Here is a 19885-nt window from a genome sequence, read left to right as displayed (position 1 = left end):
CCTGTGTAACTTCGGGGGCTTTTGTGCAAAATGCTGTCATCCAAAGCAGACTGGAAATCAATGGAAAGACTCCCACTGATTTGTAGGACCTTTGATGTGGTCCGTGCCTACATCCCGCTGTAAAATCTACTTCTTCCACCAGGTGTATGTCTTCTAACCTCCAGCACTATAGAAAGGCATTGTGCTGTAGTGAGTGCTGAGTGGCCCTAGATCTATAACCCCTTTTTCCCTAGTGATATTCAGACAGATGATTCTGTACTGTTTGAGTATGTCCTGTGCACCAACTGGCAGGGAAATGAGAGGGGAAAGCACAGCCTATAGAAGGATGTCTGATTTATAGCAAACAGCAAGACACGTGTGGAGGGTACATGCAGTGGTACCTGTGGTTGTGGCATTTCTGTTAAGCAGCTCTCTTAATAAAGAGCTAGTTTTAATTTCACAAGTCTGAAGCCTTCTGATATAACTACCCAGCACAAACTATATACGGTGCAGTGGCAGCAATCAGTTTATTAAGACCTGCAGCAAGGAAGGGAGTTTGATTTGTAAGCGTGTGAAATGGCAGCAAGTGATGGAGTGATGTGAAAGGATTCAGACTAGAGGAAAAGCTGTATTTGAGATGCTGGCTAATCATCTCCATGCTGAAACCAAGAACTAACCTACTATGTAGCACTGAACATTGTGGGTAAAGTTGAGAAAATTAAGATAACTTCTTAGACACTCTCACTGGGGAAAAAAGTTCTGAGAAGCAAGAGAGGCTCTGTTGCTGAGAATAGTGCCTGGGATAATTAAACACCCCACAAAGGTGTTTGAGGTGCAGTGTGAATCCAGTCATCTCTGAGCTGCAGAGGGATATGGTTGATTTTTTTTAACTGTCACCTAGCAGCAGGAGGAATAGGCATTTATATTACAGAATTGAAAGCTCTGGGTCCTGCATGTAACTTTAGAGACATTAAAGAGTACCTAACGAAAGACGGAATAATTTGGAAGACAAATTATTTCAGCTTGCAGGAGAGATTTGTTGAGAGAAACAGATCTACCCCTGGAAAAAGCCTGAGTTGTTGAACTGTCCAGGAGAAGGATCAATAAAATAATAGCTCCCAAAGCAGAGCAAGTATGTGAGCTCCAGCTGAAAGCATCCAGCACTCAGAGTAGTTGCAATCCACTCTGGAACTCAGGAATCCCCATAGGTAATGTGGAAAACCCAGGAAAGACAGCAAGAAAAACGCCTCATGCCATGGGAATGGTGCAACAGGTATGAGATGCAGAGCTGCCTTATGTTGCCCTGCTAACCCAGCGGTAGAGATATTGTTTCAGGAGCAGCAGCAGTAGTGAAGCTCTGTCTCTATAGATGTGTGGCCCTTGCTCCTTTATCTGCCCTGACAGCCATAATCTGAGCTCTCCTCCCACCCCTCCATGACAAAAGCACCACGCAAAAGACAGGAGGTCTGGGAGATGCTGCCTGGACAGCCAGCTGCAGCCTCCTGGGAAAGAAACTGGGGGCTCTGTACTCTCTGCAGCAGTTTGGTTTTGTCAAAACTTGTAGGAACTTAATGTCCTTGAGATCTTAATGTAATTTTGATTTTTGCTATTTTATCTCCATATGCCTTTTTCAGAGAAGTCCCTTGATCATTTGTGGCTGGAGCTGATTAGGGATTCAGAAGCTACAGGTGTGCCTGGTTTATGCCTGCATAAGCCTTCTTTCCTTAGGAAATCAGCCTGAAAAGGGGAAAATTACACACCGTGATTAAACCTTTCAAGGCTTCCAAGTGAAGAGGGGCTATTTACAACATCACTTTCAACAGAGCCAAGAGCTCAGTGTGTAAGCCCTGGAGGGGAGAGGGCTGCTGGCTGTTCAGCTGCTAGACTCTGCAGCTAGGCTGTTGGGTCAGCGAGTGATTTGATTTCAGCCAGATTGTGAAGTCAGATGCAATATAATCCCAGCAACACTTCTGCACAGTGCTATTAGACTAGAGAAATATGACCAAGTGCTGGTTGCACTGAGTCCCCCGGCTGAGAGCAGAGCGCCGCGTGACCTTCCCGGAGGAGCCCTTCTGCAGTTCCAGCAACTGTGAAATTTTAGGAGCAGTGTCTCTGCTGGTGCATACTTAAAGAAAGCTACTGTGCAACCCAAGATTTCATTTTCCAGAATGTTCCCTTTCACCCAAGGCATTAAATACCCTGTTCCTCCACCTCTTCCCGCAGGAGAGTCGGTGCAAATTGCGTTTCGAAACTTGAATGATCCAGGACCAGCAGCCCCCCAGCAGTCCGATTTCAAAGTGGAAAGCTGCACCTCAGAACAGCATACTTCACTCTCTAGGAGGATGCTGTGGTATTTCCGCAAACAAACACAACACACCACTTGCCTCTGAAAAAGAGAAAATTTCTTTTCTTCATGTAAGCAATCCCAGGAAATGTGGCTCTCAAGAAGTGGAATAGATGGCAAGACTGGATTGGCTTGGCACTTACACGAGTTACTTTGTACCCATGGTATTTGGTGAAAAGCATGACAGTATTTAGAGGCTTCATCCTACCCTAAATTACTAACTAATGGATAATTTAGTTAATTCCTCAGAAGCTGGATACAACCACATACAGATTAACTTCCAAAAGAGGGAGGTTTTTTGGTTCCTGGTTTTAGGTCGAGATGTTCTAACTTGGTGACACTTCGCAACCGCACTTGCAATTTGCTAGGAGCTTGAGGATATGTATTTACATTAGTTGGAGACAACTAATCAAACTTTCTTATTAATACAGCTTGTATTGATGACACAAACAGTACATCTAACTACTTGTATCATAAGGGTGCACATGGAAGGAGAGGTGGTAAAGTCAAACTCTTACCTGCTAGAAACTGATGGAGTTCTTTAGACTTGGCTGTGTCAAGGAAAGCCTTTGCATCAGACTGAGAGAAAACAGTGAGAAAGAATAGTTTAAGAACTGTATCTTTACTTTGCCCCAGAGTTTAATTTAGAAATTTATTCATAAGAGTCTTTTAGTTTACCATTTCTAATCTATGTAGATTATAGGTAATTTTTAAGACGTTTAATACAATAATTTATATCCACACTGATCTGCATGATCTGGTATTAAAATGAAGGTGAGCTCTTAAGAGCATTTGCTGCATATGCAGTTTTTAGGACACCACTTTAGACTGTCACTAGGACCACTTTCTAAAGCCTTCCTATGGCAGTGATATCTCAGCAAATAGGGTTTGAGATCTAGATCCAGAATTTAAAAATCTAGCACACACAATGCAGTATAAATACCTGTTGTTTTGAACTGAAGCTCAAAATCTTCCTATTCTGAATTTTATCCAATACTTTCTAAAGAGGCATTTTTAAAATCCTAGTCTAGACAATAGATCAGGCTGCAGGGATGTGGGAAGCTCTGGCTTGTCTGTCTGGCTGTTTGCTGAAGTGATTGATGTGCTGTTTGCTTTTATGCTGAGAACTGTTTTGCTACTTTGCGCATTTCCTAAAAACCTTCTCCCTCCTCTGACCCTTCCAGGGAGCTCGCGCTGGGCGCAACACAGCTGTTGCAGGCACCCTGAAATACTGTGTAAGGGTGAAGTTACTTCCAGAGGCTGTCTGCCATACCGCACCAGCATTCTTAATAAGAACTGGAGTGTCTTTCATCTGATTTGGGAGAGAATGCCTATTTTATTTCCAAATTAAAATCACACTCTAAATACGGTATCCTCTCACTTTTGTGCCTGAAGTCTACTTACGTGACACGTCAGGGACTGTATATCTGATTGTAAACCCAAGGTATGGGTTTATAAGCGTGTCATTCCAGAGGCATCTTGAAGATGTTTGCAGTGTACGTGTTGCTGACTTGTTTTATGTATTTAGTACACATCTGGGAGGTAGTGGAAGTCTTCTACCATCACACAGTAGTTAATACGTCAGACAGAGCTCCTGGTGACCAACAAGTGTAAGCAAGCCAATACACTATCCAATTCATGCAGGAAGCCTTATAGACATCAGCGAATGTGGCGTAGTGAAACAGGAGTCCTGGTATGCCATAGTCTTTTTTTTGTTTTCCAGAATGGTGATACTCATCATTATCTGAATCTCAAATGATATGTCTGTCTCTTTATCAGCACATTTCTATTCATTGTCTTTATGCCATTGCTGTCACAAAAATGATAGTGTCTCTTAATATGTTCATGGTGGCTGTAGTCACCTGCACTGTGCTAAAGAGGTTGAAAACACACAGTAATACAATTGTGTGTTTATTTGGCTTCTCTTGCCTCTGTCATGGGGGCAGACTTGATCAGTAGTGACCCTGTTGAACTTTCAAAGGTATTTTTCATGCTGGTGGCATAAAATCTTTATTCATAGCTGGAGACAACCTTGAACATCTGTCTTAGTTCTTACAGCAACCCCTGCTGAGGCTACAGTATGTGTCTGACCGTGCTTTAAATGTCTGGAATACATATCCTGGAGTTGAGAGAAATGTAATTTTGATATTTCTTTATAAATTTTTTTCACTGTAAGGATAACCTCACTGGTAGCAAATGAAACCTTTCACATTTCTTCTAGAATGAAAGTTAAAAATGCCTGCAATCCACTGTAGGCTGAGTCCTAATGCCAGCACTTAGATAAAGTATTCTGCAAAATCAATGGAAATTTTACTTCTGTTGGAGGATTAGCATAGTCTTTCAAGCACAAGGTGAACACAGGGCAAAACTAGGGAGGAATCTTTTTCAGGTGATTTATAGCTTCACTAAAGCACAGAGATAAAGCCTGAAAGTGAAATGGAAAATGAGATGCCGACAAGAAACATGGTTCTTGATAATACTGAAGTTAACCTTTAACATTAAAGAACATCTATATAAAATATTATTAAGTTTAGACATGCTTGTTATCAGTAGCAAACAAATTGGGAGTATGGAAACCTCTGTCCTCCTGAGATTTCACGAGTGCTTTCAAAATCTGCTTATGACAAGGGCAGCTCTGCTGTTGGTGGTCACTGTTCTCACCCTCATTGTAGATGAAACCCAAGGCTCTGGGAGATTAATTGCAGCAGGCTCCCAACCTTTGAGGAGTTTTTGGACAGACAGCTTTTTCAGCAGACATTTTTCTCTCCGTCTGTCCCAGCACACAGGCTGCATACATGCCATGTACCAGACATGTGGGTAGCCTGCGTAGAAACTGCACTCTGTGCCTCATCCAGTGTCTCCAGGAAAGTCAGCCACAGGCTGGATGGGTGCGTCTCTCAATTCTGCCAAGTTTCTTGTGTCCTTATTGAACAGTGAAGTATCATAGTCGAGGTAGGAGCTTAGCAGAAGTGGATGGGTGGGCTGATAGACTAGCTCCATGCTTTCATTTTAGGAAAGACTCATCTGTCTTTCTCAAAGATGGAACCTCTTGGGAGAGTTAGAAAGTGCTATTTCATCTTCCCCTGTCTTCTGTCTCTTGAGAAAGCTGCTGAGATGAGATGATACCTCAGTCCATACCGCCCTTCAAGCTGATGCCAGGGAGCCTCTTCCTTTGTTTTGCAGATAAGAGGTGGCAGCAGGAGTTATGGTGTTTTTGTTTGTCTCCGAGGTGGAAAGTGAATCTTCTCATTGTAGACTGTAGGTTTCTTATGCAATCTGTTACCTCCAGAGGACTGTGGACTGCAGCAGCATCCCCTGATTAAGGCTTCATGTAACTATCGCTCAAGGATTTATTTGCCTAGCTCTTGAATAACAGTTCTCACAGGAAGCAGATGTCACTTGTACTTTATTGGTCTGTGCTGGCTTCCAGGTCAGCTTTGGTTTTACTGGAAGGTGTTGCTTCGTACCTGGAATATTCTGGCTGCCTGGGAGATGTTATGCTTAACAAGGAAATGTGAGCTAAAAGCTGTAGATGTAATTGGGAGGTGGAGGAGGCAAGGTGTTTACTGTGCAGTTCCCACCCTGGCTTAGGCCATCCAGAGCCAATCTTTTTGCTCTCCTGAGTTATTTTTTCCCTTGATTTTTTTTGTTGAACTTTTGTTGCACTGCTTTTTCTACACGGCTCTATTCCGTGCAATTTAAAGCACTGGCAGCACTAGCTAATCCTGCTTTGAAGGTTGTTATTCTGAACGCTTTGTGTTTCAAATTTTGATGACTGAGACTTTTAAGAAAATAGAAGTATTGCGTAGGTTTTGACATATCCTTATAGTGCCCAATGAGCTATCTCTCTAAGCTCTGTAGGGCAAGTAGAATTATTCTTTCTTTAAATGGTACAGGTTAATTTGTTTCAGACTGTTTTTGAACTTGCACCCTAGCATGATGTTCAAGCCTGGAAGAGCCTATATGGGACATAAACCAGTTAGAAAATAGTTTGGTGTTAAAAAGCAACATTACAGCTGGAAGCAGGAGTTGCAGTGGGGTAAAGAGAGAGATGCAACTGGACTTAATTTTGGGCAGAGGAGGGGCCAGTACAATAGGTTAAAAAGGAGCTATAAACAAGAGGCTGAAATGAAGAAATATTTCATATTATACATGGCATTTTGTATATAAAAAAATATCTATACAACAGGCTGCGAAGGCAATGTCTCAATAATGTGCTAAGGCTGAGCTTTGGTTCAATCTGTTAGAGAAGCAGGACTCCAGAGCAGTTCAGAGAGGCATAGGATCCTTTGCTCACCATGTGTTGGAACATTGTTTTATCTTCCATGGATGTGTCCCTGATCCTGTCACCAGACTGGCTGAGGTAGCCATGCCCTACTTTCCCATTTGCTGAATGGTCACCAAAGTTTGAACTTTGTCTTCTCTTGGCCTTTTTTCCTGGGCTGAATGACACCACTGCTTCAGAGAGCCCTTCTTTGGTATTTTCTCCTTCATTCTGCACCTGTGTCTCTTCTCGGAGCTATTCCCTGAGCATCATAAGGAACATCAGTGAAGAATTCATTTAGTTTTGTCAAGTTCCTGGTCTGACCCTTAATTTAGAGCAGTCCTTTCAGTCTACAATAAACTCAGTGTTCCTGCATGCCGCAGTGAAAGAATTACGAGCAGTCCTTAGCCATGTGCATTCAGGATGCTTTGGTGGCCCCATGGGACAGGTAGACTTCAGTGCCTGAAAACTTATTATAGAAAGGGGGTACAGTCGGTACGTTATTTTCTGCATAATAGCGTATATGTGCGTCTGCCTGTATGTAAAAGCTTTTTACATGATTCACTGAGGCCATTAGGAGTGGAATGGCATACCATCATTTCAGGCACAGAGCTCTTCAGAACGAGCAGCTTTTTCCATCTTTCCCCAGCAAGCCCCAAGAGGCGTACAGCATGTAGGTGGGAGGAGACTGTTTATAAGTCTTCCATCACGGCATCCAGGAACACAAAATTTATTGTTGGGATGAGCCTGCAGCTCTGAGTGATAAATAAGGCAGGGCAGTTAGATGAAAAGGTCTGACTTTTCTTGCTAAGGCAAAGGTGGACTGATTTTTAAAGTTTAACAACCTTGACCTCTCATGAGCATGTAGAGCATATGTTGGTAGAGGGTGCAGAGCTAAAAACAGTATTCTATAAGCGCAGTGAAGCAATCAGGCAACAGAGCAGAATGAGAACAAAGATCTCTTTTGACTGACTTAATCTTAGACATATATTCCATGCTTTTGTCTTTTCTGTGCTTTTTGCTTCTCTCTGTTTCTGATATTCGTTGATACACCAGGATATATCCAGTCCAGGTTGCTTATTTTTCTTTTTTTCTTTTCCACATTCACTCTAAAGATTTCATGTACCCTCTTGGTTTTCAGTCCTCTGAAGAAAGCAGGCCTTCTGGGTTTGCATAGCTGGACTCGGAGGCTAACAAGAATGTGCTTTCTTAAGTGATTTTGGCTTATTTGGTTTCTGAGGTCATGGACATAGTGGAAGAACACCTGCTCTCATCTTGCTTCAGCACTTAATCCCTGTCCCAGACAAGCCTAGAAGGGCACGGCACAGGAGGTGAAGAATAATATAAAAAATTGCTCAATAACTTTTTTTGAACATCCGGAAAGGCTCATAGATAATGATTTTATTCTCCCTGTTTTTTTCTCATATCCACACCAAGAAATAAGATAGAAAGACACTGTTTCTTCAACTATTACATTCATTGCTTGAATGAAAAAAACATGAATGATCCAAGGTCTCTGCAAGCAATATAGAAAGTGTTGAAGGACATTTGCACACGTTCCTTGTATGCCTGATGCAAGCAGAAATTTCTGTTGGCAAATACTGCTTTGGCTAAGGCTTTTCAAGACTTTTTACCAGTCTGTGTGGGTGTGTGCATGTCTACTTGACATTTTGCTTTATTTTTTTTTCTAACTGAGCCTATTTTCCTTCAGGGTGGCAGGACACAGTGCGTTCAAGAAGTCTGCCCCATTCTCTCATGTCCCCAGCACCTCAGTCACATTCCTGCTGGACAGTGTTGCCCCAAATGCTTAGGTGAGTGTGTTTTTTTTCCTCAGAATTTTGTACTTAGCAGGATACGTTTCTGCATAGCATCTTTTGTACCAGTATTTCACAATGCTTGTAAATTCCAGGAGGTGGAAGAGACAGTATTGCTCAGTGGAGTTAATAATCTACAGTTTTAAACAGGTACACGGGGTCAGTGTGTACCGTTGTGATGGGTGGTGCTAAGCAAGTACCCGCAGAAGAGCATTTGAGCATAGACCAGTTCACTTGCTTAGAGAGACAAATACAGAGATTTTTCCCACCTTCGTTACACGTGTTTTACAAAAGAGGTTGAGGGGGAAGGAAATGTTTTCTTGGAATTTGCCACAAGAAAAAGGCCTCACCCTCTCATATTTTTATTCAAGTGTACATTTGCATTCTTGGTTTTGAGAAAATGCAGGTCAGAGGAAACTTCGTGACTGGAATTGCATTCTTAGAAGCTGTTGTCAGAGAAGCCAGCGACCCAGGAGTCTGGCTCATGGTTGCCTTTTTAAGGTGAAATCATAGTTTCATCCAGGAATATTTTCAATTACGTCTTTCCAGCAAATTTTAAAGGAGTAAGTCCAGAGGCCTTTAGGAAGGACTAGTTCTTCCAAGTCAAGCCAAGGAAGGCAGTGACTTTTGAGAGTCCTTGTTTTGCTCTAACCATGTCCACAGATGCCACAGGTTAACGTTCCTCAGCATGTATCCCTCTAGTTCATAAACAAGGAGTGCTTACCTCCTACCAAGTAAATTAGCTTTTATTTGGTCTATGAGTTTCAGAGCTGATAATTCCCAGCTCTTCAACAGAAACTTTTTGTCATTTTGACTATATCTTTACTGCTATCCAAAGTCTGTTTCCAGGGCTAGGTTCGGGGTACAGAGATGTCTGGCCTTGGAGGCAGCAAGCCATAGAGAGTTCCAGCTTCTCATAATACGTAACATTTTTGACTGCTTGAAACAAACCTGAATTTATTTACTTATGTGCTAATTGAGAAGTGTTGCAGATAAGTATCTGCCTTGAACATTTAACTGCAGCACCAGAGAGTAATACAGTAGAGGAATGAAATGGAGAGGAAAGCAGTCCAAACACTGAGCTTCTATTTTGGCTGATGACATTTTTCCTTTCCTTCTGTAAAATCCCCTTGTCCTCTCCAGCCCGTGCTTTTCCCAACTGATCCTTCCCCTCCTTGATCTAGGCATTCAAAACCTAGCTTTAATTTTTGACTGCTTTATGGAGATTTTTTTACAGATTATTTTTTCCCTATTAGAAATGTCTGTAAATGAGTTCGCTAATAATAATGATTTTCATTTTATGTGGTCTTTGCTCTAAAGCATGTCGTATACCTGTGAATAGATAATGTCTATTCACAGGGAAGTGCTGAAATTTTTGGAGCGGAGGTAGAGCCAAAGGATATGTTTTCAGGGATGCTGAGGCATGTTTTTTAAAGTATCATGTGGAGGACCTCCCTGCAACTGAATTCCTGATACTCAGCGTATATAGCTTAGAAGAATGCAGTGGACTCTATTGGGACTTGAATTATTAGTTTAACTAGTGGTTATGAGCCAGAAAAGCCAACCATTAAGCCAATATCTTCACCACCACATCTTTTAAAGTGGTAGCTCCTTTGTCAGTGGTTTTTTACCAACTATTTGAACTGGGTTGGCCACCTGGAATTGCGCTGGGTGGTTTGCAAGGGATGGCAAGTGGGTGTGAGAGAGAACTGGACTTTTGTTCACTTGTTGACATAAGTTATGTGATTGAAGTCCTGGCCCCACATAGAGCAGTAGAAGTGTTGTTACAGCCGGGACTATAGCTAGGTTTTGCCCGTAAGTGGTGCATGGATATAGAGCAGTTCCTTTTAGGGCTACTGAGCATCCTGAACTGATTTCATATGTCAGTCCTGCAAGAGAAATTAAACCTTTCCAGAAAGATGCACATTCAGTAAAAGGCAGGCTGGTTCTGCATGCACAGGTTAGTCCAAGGTACCTAATTTGCAAGAGAGAGATGTTCAAATTGTGTTTAACTGAACAATAGCAATTATTTCTTAACTTTTATTTAACAGTTATTTTAACATTAGATTTGTAAAATCTCGAGGCTAATGCAATGGATTTTGCTGTGTGCTTATCCTTTTGTTCGCTTATATCTCAGAGGAAAACGGAACCTTTTTCTTTTAAGCTATTCTACATTTATCAAGAATTACTGAAAAGGGAAGGAATTACAGTATGCCAAGACCTGGTGGTTTGAGAGCTAAAATATTGGCCTAGTACTTAGTGACTTCTCGTATGTACTTATAGTGGCCATTCCCCACATAGGAATTGATGCCTATTTAACATCAGACCTCAGAAATGATAAGCCGAGAGACTGGCAGCCACTCATAAAAGAACTTATTAGTTGGCTGCCACCAAAAGTAATCAGGGTAAGGTATTCAAAACAGGAAGATAAGCATAGCGATTTCATGTGAGTTTTTGTAAAGACCTCATGGTTACGTATCATAATGGTCACTTGTTTAACATACCCTACAGGGAAAGAAGCTGAGGAGTAAGAGAAGCTTGCAGAACCACAAAGTGTGTTGCAACTTGGATCTGAAAGTCCTTGCAGGATTGCAGGACTTCAGGAAGGATTCAATATTGATGCTGACTTCCTTGTATAGTGCTCTAAACCTTGCCTCACTCTCATGAAACCCAAATATTTTATGGGCTATGGAAACTACATATCTTGTGTTACCCTCATTCTGCTCACGAATGATGCAAGTAACTGTATTTCTTGCAACCTTGTGTGAACATGATACACCAAGCTATCTTAATGAGACTGGATAACACCTATGTTTTTTTTGCGTCAGTGTCACTGAGTTGATTTAGTTTGGCTGCTGCGAACCCCTGAGGTAGATATGCTAAAACCAGTTAAGGCTGCTTTATTTGATAAGTTATTGCATTAAGTTAAAGACTGTTTAAACTAGTTTTAAGTGTACCTACCCTAAGAGTTTGCAGTGCTTACTTTTTTATTCCTTTAGCTGCACTGTGCACTTTATGATGAGGAGAAGAAAGATTTTTCCAATATAAACATGCCATAAATCATATTTATATTCCCTCCCACAGTAGAATTTGTACAGATGAATGTGCACTAGAAGAACAGTGAACTGTTAAAAGTACATATTTTTTTCACACCAAAATGGAAACACATAGCAAATGACACACTGCACATGAATTTGGTCTGTTGACAATAAGCCGTACTATTTTTGTTGACAATATGGCATCTTTTCAACCACATTCTGTTTCTATTACTGTTTATTTATATTCAGGACAGAGGAAAGTGTTTGACCTCCCGTTTGGAAGCTGCCTCTTTCACAGCAATGTGTATGATAATGGATCCTCATTTATTTATGACAACTGCACAACATGTACATGCAAGGTAAGTCCACAGTGCTTTGGTATTGTGTGCTGTTGGTTGTCTGGCTTAGCAGTTACTTGTAGAGCTGTGGAACTGCAAGCCCTGGGTGTTTTTGGCATCTTGTGTGGTCCCCGAGAATCTAATCTGAAGAGCACTTGCAGTTGTGCTAGGAAAGTTTAAAAAGTTACTGACTGCCTCAGCTGAGACATGATGCCTGACTCTGTGTGATGCAAAATGAAGTTACTCAGATTATGTGATCCTTTTTAAGTTTGCATTACAGTGGGAGAGCGGTTTCTAAGTGGTGAATTACTACATCATTGCTGAAGGGCAGTGATTTTTTTTTCTAATTCATCTAACAGGACTGTGACCACTTAAACTTTTGCACCTAGGCAAAACAAATGAAAGTGTCACCAAATCAGTAAGATTTTGCAGGGCAACAGAAGTACAAGCTGGGCTTCAGCTTCACAGACCTTGAAAGATTCCCTTAATACAGTAAATAATTTGTATTTTCTCTGAGTTGATCTATTCAAAGTAGTTGGGCTGTAGCTTGGGTGGATGCAATGAATAAGCAAGAGGAAATGTTATGGTAAGGACACACAGGAGCACAAACATCTTGATGATGATTTCATGATTTCCTTTTGTCCTTTTACCTAGGATTCAACGGTGATATGTAAGAAGAGGTGCTTACTTCCTGGTGAATGCAACAAAAGCAAAGACCACTGCTGCAAGGAATGTGTCTCATATATCTCTCCTGAGGAAGTGAAAGTGTGCAAGTTTGGCAATAAGATCTTCCAGGTAAAGTTTCAGGTGTGGCTCAAGAATAGATGCCGTTGTAACAGCTGAAACAGCATGAGTTTACTTTAAATTAATATTGAGGCTTGTTTTTTAGCAGAATCCTCACCATCCAGGTTGATGGTGGAAAAACTCAGAGGCAAAGCTTTGCAAAATTTGCCATCTGCTATTTTTTTTCTGAGTTTGTGTAAATTCTGCTGATACATGGTAGTTGAAGATTAGTTCCTCCTTGATGACATGTTGCCTCCCTCTCCGTATGCAGAGATTCAAGCTGCTGTTTCGTGACAAGCAATGAATTTTTAGTAAGAGATAGTAATGCTCTGCTTTCCCAAACAAACACTGATATTCATGGAGAAGATATTCTGAGTGGTATGTAGGCTTTGTCTGCTGAGCCAAAAAGTCTCTTCCATAGCTGAGCCAACAGGAGCTGTGCGAAGTTCATCTTGGCTGACAGTTACTCACCTTGATTTACTACATTTCAAGTCTCTGCTAAGGACAGCACCCCTGACATCTTATATTGGGATAGCCATGTAATAACTATTACCTACTGCACTCTCACCCAATGTTTTCAAATCACAAGGGATTCCCTGCAGAACACTTCTGCCATTGCCGAGAACCTGTTTGTTTTTCCAAGTGGTGGGGCTTTTTTCACACTGTGTCAAAAAAAGATTCTGTCACCTCATGGGCCATCTGTGAATTAAGAGACCCTTGAATCAGATAAAATGTTAAATCCTTTGTGAATACTTGGTTTGCTCAGCCAGAATCGCTTCCCATTTATTCTGTCTTTTGTGTACATAGCTGAAGTGTTTATTCTGGAAATTACATGTGAACCTACTGTACGCTGAGACTATACTCCATCTGATTGGCACTTTCACACTGGTGCTATTGTGCTTCAGGAACAAATGCCTGCTTCTTAGGCACCCAACTAAAATATTCTGCTTCTTGTGAAGATTTTATTATATTACTAAGTATTATATGGAGTAAGAAAAAAATAACGAGACGGTACACCCATTTCTGGCCTCATGTGCAAAACGGTAAATCCAGCGTTGCTCAGTTGAAATTAATGGTCTAACACAGGTAGAATGGGCACAGTGAATGTTTCTGCGCTCCTGTGCAAAACCAGCTGTAGGACAAGAAATCAGGGTAGCTGCATGCAGTCAGCTGTGATATATTCTGTTAACTTAGCAGATGCTTGGAGAGAGATCATTAGAGGCCCACAAGAATATGTGCTGCATCAGGAACGTGAGGCAATTGTAACATGGCTTGGAAACAAAAGATAGGGGAGAGACAGCCTTTAACCAAATTCTTCACTGTGAGAGTGGTGAGACACTGGAACAGGCTGCCCAGAGAAGCTGTGGATGCCCCTTCCCTGGAAGTGTTCAAGGCCAGGCTGGATGGGGCTTTGAGCAGCCTGGTCTAGTGGGAGGTGTCCCTGCCCATGCCAGGAGGGTTGGAACTGGAGGATCTTTAAGATCCCTTCCAACTCTAACCATACTATGATTCTATGCTGTGCTGAATAAGTTAGGCTCCTTGGCATTTCAGATTCAGTTTGTTTTTCTCTCTGGTCAGAACATCATGTTGAGGTGGGCATGTAATTGTTCACAGCTGTCTGGTTGGACTGCCTTTTCCTGTCAGGTCTATCCTCACCCTTCCTTCACAGCAGCCCTGTAAACAGAAAACATGCACATTTTGTCTCTAAGTGAGCTAGCACAAGACTGTAAGTGGGTGAGACAGAATGTTTTAAGAACCATTCTTGGCAAATACAACACCATATAAAAAGGAGACAAGGCAGTTCCACAAGCAATCTTCCCCAACTAAGTGGGGACAAGACCATGAGGCATATTTTGCTCTGCACCTAATACTTTAAGAGCCGTATGTAGATGGTCTTACCTGCTTTGCATTTGAGAAGTTCAGCACTGTATCTCTTCTAAACATTTTCAGATGTTTAGCAGATCAAGTATCTGTGAAAGTGCTGTAAGTAATCTAAATTAGAATTCATTATTCGACCATTCCTGCCCTAAGTCAAAATGATGCTGCATCTGGGAATAAATTCACTATATGCTGACATCTTAATCAAATACTTTCACGTGCAACAACTTAAAGACGTCACTCAACCCAATGAATCAGGTTTTTCTAATTATGCGAGCTTAAATGAAAATTTGTGGTAGGTGTGATCACATCTCAGACACATACTGGAGAGAAAACAATGCAAATAATCAGGACACTGATGAAAAATGCAAATGTGATTTCTGACCTAGAGGGCCAAAGGGAAGAAAACTCTGCTGAATTTGATCTGTGTCTTTAATCCGACTGGCCATGGACAGACACCTCAAAATAATTTAGACTAAACAATGACACAATGCCAACAGGGAAAGTCATCCTTTCTTGTGCAATGATACATTGCTGAAATAGCTTCCTGTTGCCACCCCAGCTGATACTATATCATGTTCCCTCTTGCAGGATGGAGAGATGTGGTCCTCTGTGAACTGCACCATCTGTGCTTGTGTGAAAGGCAAGACAGAGTGTCGCAAGAAACAGTGCATTCCAGTCAGCAGCTGTCCTCATGTGAGTTTTTAAAAGAACAGAGCTTTCTTCTCTTTTTTTCTCCAGCATTATCTTTCTCAGTGTTTCTTGTAAGTGTGTGCATGGCAGTACGGCATGCAGATTGGAAAGAAGGGATCCTCTGGCATATTAATTTAGGCTAGCATTCCCCAAGTGCGCTACTGCTACCCTGGATATGGGCTTCCCGTCTCTGTCCTTGCTCTGAAGACTCTGTGCTGCTTTTCTCTTCCTCCCTTTAACTTTCTCTGTCCCAAGTATCTGCACTGTAACATCTTTAAACATATATGTAATATATGTAAACATACATAAATATATGTAAACATATATTTAATAGATTTATAGAGTGGTGAGATGACTATGTTAATATTTCAAAAGCATGCATATTGTTAAGGCAAGCCACAGGAGGTTGTTGTACTTGCGTTTCTCAGTGCATATGCAGCTTAATACTTGGTTGAAAATGTAAATTGGACAAAGCAAAGCAAATTATTTCAATCAAGCCATGCTGCTTTCTTTGAGATTGCAGTCTGAGTATTTTTTATTTGAAAGTCTGAAGAGAACCCAAAGAGTGGTGTAATTGTAACTTTACTTAATTGCTTCAAAAATTAGCATTACTTGAAACCTTGAGCTAAAGTCAGCCTTTGTTTCTTGGGTTTCTGTCACTGACAAATGATTTTGTTTTAATAGCTCAAGCTTTCAGAAGAGGGAGCTCTAAATAGCACCTCATGTAGGGGCAGATCTTTGAACAGAACTGCAGAAGCGAGAGCCAAGTCATTAGCATTACACCTTCTCAGTGTTTCCTTCTCCATCCTGGAAGCCAGTGAGGAAAATATGAGTCACAGACACCTAGGTATAAAATTTTAAATGACAAACTCTAGTTTGTAAAATTTTATACGTGTGAACTTTTGACAGCCAGAAGCGGTGGTAGAATACAGAGTCTGTGCTCCCTGTTCTACTGTGCCAATGGGCTGCAAGAGTGGTTCTTGCATCCTCAGAAGAGGGGCCGTCCTTTTCAGGTCACTTTGGCACTCACCCCCGAGGGCAGCTGTCCTGTTAATGGGCCTCACGTGAGATGTTGCATACATCTTAGGAAGTGTGAACAAATGGAGCTGCTCTTCTGGGAACCTGATGTGGCTCATGGCAATCAGGTTTGTTCAGGCCATTCACAGTATAAGCAGGATGTGAGAGTTTGAACCCTTTAGGTCTCTTCAGATTCTTTGTTGGCTGAGAACCAGGCACACATTGCATCTCATTTATATTTTCGCTGTGCTGATGGTTTTCAAACATTTAAGATGCTTCTGAGATCAAATAACTAATACGATTTAACATAGGTCTCAAGTGAAATATGCCACTTCAGCAGTACTTGTATATAAGTTTGAGCATTGAGATGATCAGTTGAAGTGGCTTCTAAAATGGAAAAAGTGGTGGGTAAAAATTCACCATCTGCAGTTCTGTGGCAGCATAACCGACTGACTGACGAACTTGTTCAGTACTGCTACACGATCTGCTCCAAGGTTAATGTCAAGTCCTAAACTGTCCTAGGCCTCCAAGTTGAGTCCTCAGACAAGGTCCAGTTCCATAGGGCTGAAAAGACCAACTTTGTTACCCCGCAGCACCATTCCCTCCAGTATCTAACCAGTCAGCCTGCTCCCCGCCTTAAAATAGAGTCTATAGCAAGCTGCATGCAAATCCACCCTCCTCCACAGGTACACATTACATTTCTGCTCTTGCAAGCTAAATTGGAAGGACAAGTAGGAGAAAGAATGTAAACACAAGTGTGAGATTTATTTTCCTATTCCAAGTGGGTTCCAAGTAATTTTAAAGCAAATAATGTATGCTAATGGATTTAAATCTTTTACTTTTCATGTGTGCTCCACTCTGATGAGATATTCTGTCACAAATCTGTAAACATTAATTAAAGACACCATATTATTCAAGTGATCCTGATACTAAAAGTCTGGACATTACACACAGAGTTATGCTGTCTGCTCTCTCTGCAAACTGTAGGGGTGCGAACTCCCATTTCTTTTCTCTCTTCACAATATTTCTGGCAGTAAGCAGTCTCTACTGACTATTGAAGACTGCTGTGGAATAAAATGCTGTTTAGTGTCCCTTAGGGTGTCAGGCCACATAAAGTTATGTCATTAAAACTGTGTTATGATACACACAACTGAGTGTGAAAGGATCGAAGATTCACAAGGAACTTACAATATTATTCCTTGACTTAAATGCTTTACCATGCAGTCTTAATACTCTTTGGAGGATGTTGTGGGGTTTTTTTTGTGATGGAATATTATTTAATTTACCAGCATAGATTTTGGCCAATTATTTCTTGAAAGGATGGGTTTCAAAGCGGTAATTCTGCAGAAATTTCCAATACCGTACAACCATTTCTATTATTCAGTGTGTTGGTGGCAGGCTGACATATTTTCAGCCTGTTTCTGCCATTTCTTTCATTTTCTTCACTGAGTTAGGCACATTTTTCTGTTTCTTTTATTCTTTTCTTTTTGGAGCCTTTAATCCTATATCAGTAATTACAGGAAGTGTCTTTCTTAGCTTCTTTTCATCTGCAGCGGAGGCAATACGTTTCACAAATTCAATCCCTCCTGTCACATTTGTAGTAAAATGGGTCCTCCTTGGGCTTCTAGTGAGCCTTGTGGCCTGTGGTTTCTGTTTCTTATGAGATAAAATGAGATATTCCCTCTCTCATTTACCTGGAGTGTCAGCCCGCAAGGTGCGGTACACGTTGGCCCCCAACCAGCAAAGCTATTAAGCACGTGTCCAGTCCTGCTAAAGTTAGTAGGCCTTCCATGTGTGTTTAAACTTAAACACATGCTTAAATACTTCATAGAAAGGGAGTAATCTCAACACTTGGCAAGACTGCGTTTCAGAGATCCTTTAGACCTTTTCTTACCTAATTTGCTGTTCACTTGCCCTAGCTCTGCTCCAGCCTCTTTCTTGCCTTGTGCCATCTCCTTTCCGATTACCCATCCTTCTTATTTTCTGCCTCGCCTCCTCTCCTCGTGCCTTTGCATTCCCTACTAACAATATAAGCCTGTGGTAATGGTCGGTGGCCATGGACATGTCTCTTTTTGTACTGCTAGAGAAGAGCCTGGTGAATTTTACAGCACACAGCCTTTTCTGAGTTCCAAGGCTGTGCAAAAGTTAATAGAATTAAATTCATGGCATGTGAAGACATTTTCAGAGTTCGATTTTGTGGGTAAATTTTGAACCCGTGAACTTCAAGTGAGTCGAAAATTTATTCAGAACACGTTCTCCCATCTCTAGCACAGACTGCATTTAATGTTATACACATCTGTTATTATTACAAACAAAAAGTTGCTGTTTTTACTCTAGTGCCAAATGAGGCACAAAAAAACAACAGCTGTTGCTATTGCACAACCAAACAACCCCCTTCCCCCCCGCAATTAGTCTTGCCTTAAAAAAATAGAAAATAAAAACCTCAGACATAAAATTGAAAACCTCATAAAAAAGAAGAAAAATCCCAGAAAATAAATAGACTCAAATGTGGTCTGCTTATAAATATTCATAGGGAAAAATGGGATCACATCACTTAGCCCACTCCTAAGGGAACCCTCAAAGCTAACGAACTCTTGCAGCACATGTTAGCAATAATGGGTTTCCTTATTCTACAAGACAAAAACAGGATCTTGGGCCAACATGGTGGCTCAAGTAACCAGCCTCAGCAGGCTGCCTTGGAGATTCCAATTTCACTTGAATTCTTGCCACTTCCAGCTCGGCTGATGATTTCAGCTCTTTTATTGGAATGGAGAGGTAAGGCTGTACAGTGCAGTGTGTGGCAGTCAGCTGCACATCTTCCGTTTGTACAAATAAGTGTTGCCCTGCTCCCTATTTCTGTGCAGTTTTAATGTTCCTTCTTTAAGGGGTTTTGTTCTAGCAAGTGCTTGGAGGGTCTCCCTGTTGCAGCCTGGTCCTCAGCTATTCTCTTTGCTCTGGGGCCTGGTGGTCACACAAATATCTAAGCATTGCCCACACTGCCAGTGAAACTCTGATCCAGGCCCTTTCTCAAGTCCAGATGTGCCCTGTGTCTGTTCACATGCAGTTGCACATTCAAAGACAGGCTTACACTCAACTTCTGTGCCCTGCGGATGATAAGCCCAAGCGCACTCATCACCAGGCTCTCATTCATGCCATCTGGGCACATGAAGCATGAGCAGGATGGAGCGCGCCCCACTCCAGTCTGCTGGCAGATACTTGGAGTTCATTTCTCCCCATGCACATTGTCAAAGCTTGGCAGCACTGTAGGCAGAAGGCAAGGCAGACAGCAATAGGGGGGCTTGCTTCCCTGCGCTCTGCATAGGCCTGCCACCTGTTGTCTGTTTTCATCAGCTTTTCTGCACTGTTGAGTATGTTGAGTGGGCAGAATGGCACAGCTCTGTTGGCTTGCTCTTGCTGGCCGTCTCTTGCTCGCCTGCTTGGTGGAGGACAGGAGCAGCGGTCCCACAAAGGGGACTTTCTGTTCAACTACTGTTGGAGTAAAGGGTCGGTGCTGGGGAGCAGCACAGCTCCATATACCTCTTCCTTCCCTGTATGGAAATGCGGGTGAGCTCCAGTAAGTTCTGTTATAAGCCACGCCAGTTTTTGCTTGGAAAAACACATCGTTCAGTCTGAAATTTTCCAGGCTTATCCTTTGGCTTGACGGTTAGCTTTAGGGAATTTAAGTAAAATCAGATAGAACATCTTTTAATTCGAAGAAGACTGAGAAAGACCATGAA

The 19885-nt window shown here is 41.7% G+C and overlaps 1 protein-coding gene across 5 annotated transcripts in view; it reads left to right on the top strand.

The window, feature by feature from the left end:
- The window catches only part of BMPER (BMP binding endothelial regulator), a 156326-nt gene that overhangs the window by 69902 nt on the left and 66539 nt on the right, over positions 1-19885 (top strand). For 4 of the 5 annotated variants that reach the window (XM_074575473.1, XM_074575472.1, XM_074575474.1 and 1 more), the window contains 4 exons: positions 8299-8398; positions 11689-11798; positions 12432-12572; positions 15030-15134. In XM_074575473.1, the coding sequence (XP_074431574.1) occupies positions 8299-8398; positions 11689-11798; positions 12432-12572; positions 15030-15134 (456 nt within the window). Of the gene's footprint in view, positions 1-2202; positions 2395-8298; positions 8399-11688; positions 11799-12431; positions 12573-15029; positions 15135-19885 lie in introns of all 5 variants that reach the window. The other variant, XM_074575475.1, reaches the window with a different exon arrangement.

Source organism: Larus michahellis, chromosome 2 (genome assembly GCF_964199755.1).
Source record: "Larus michahellis chromosome 2, bLarMic1.1, whole genome shotgun sequence".
In the NCBI taxonomy this organism is placed as follows: Eukaryota; Metazoa; Chordata; class Aves; order Charadriiformes; family Laridae; genus Larus; species Larus michahellis.
Note: the sequence above shows the minus strand (reverse complement) of the source record. Positions and strands in the feature narration are given on the sequence as shown.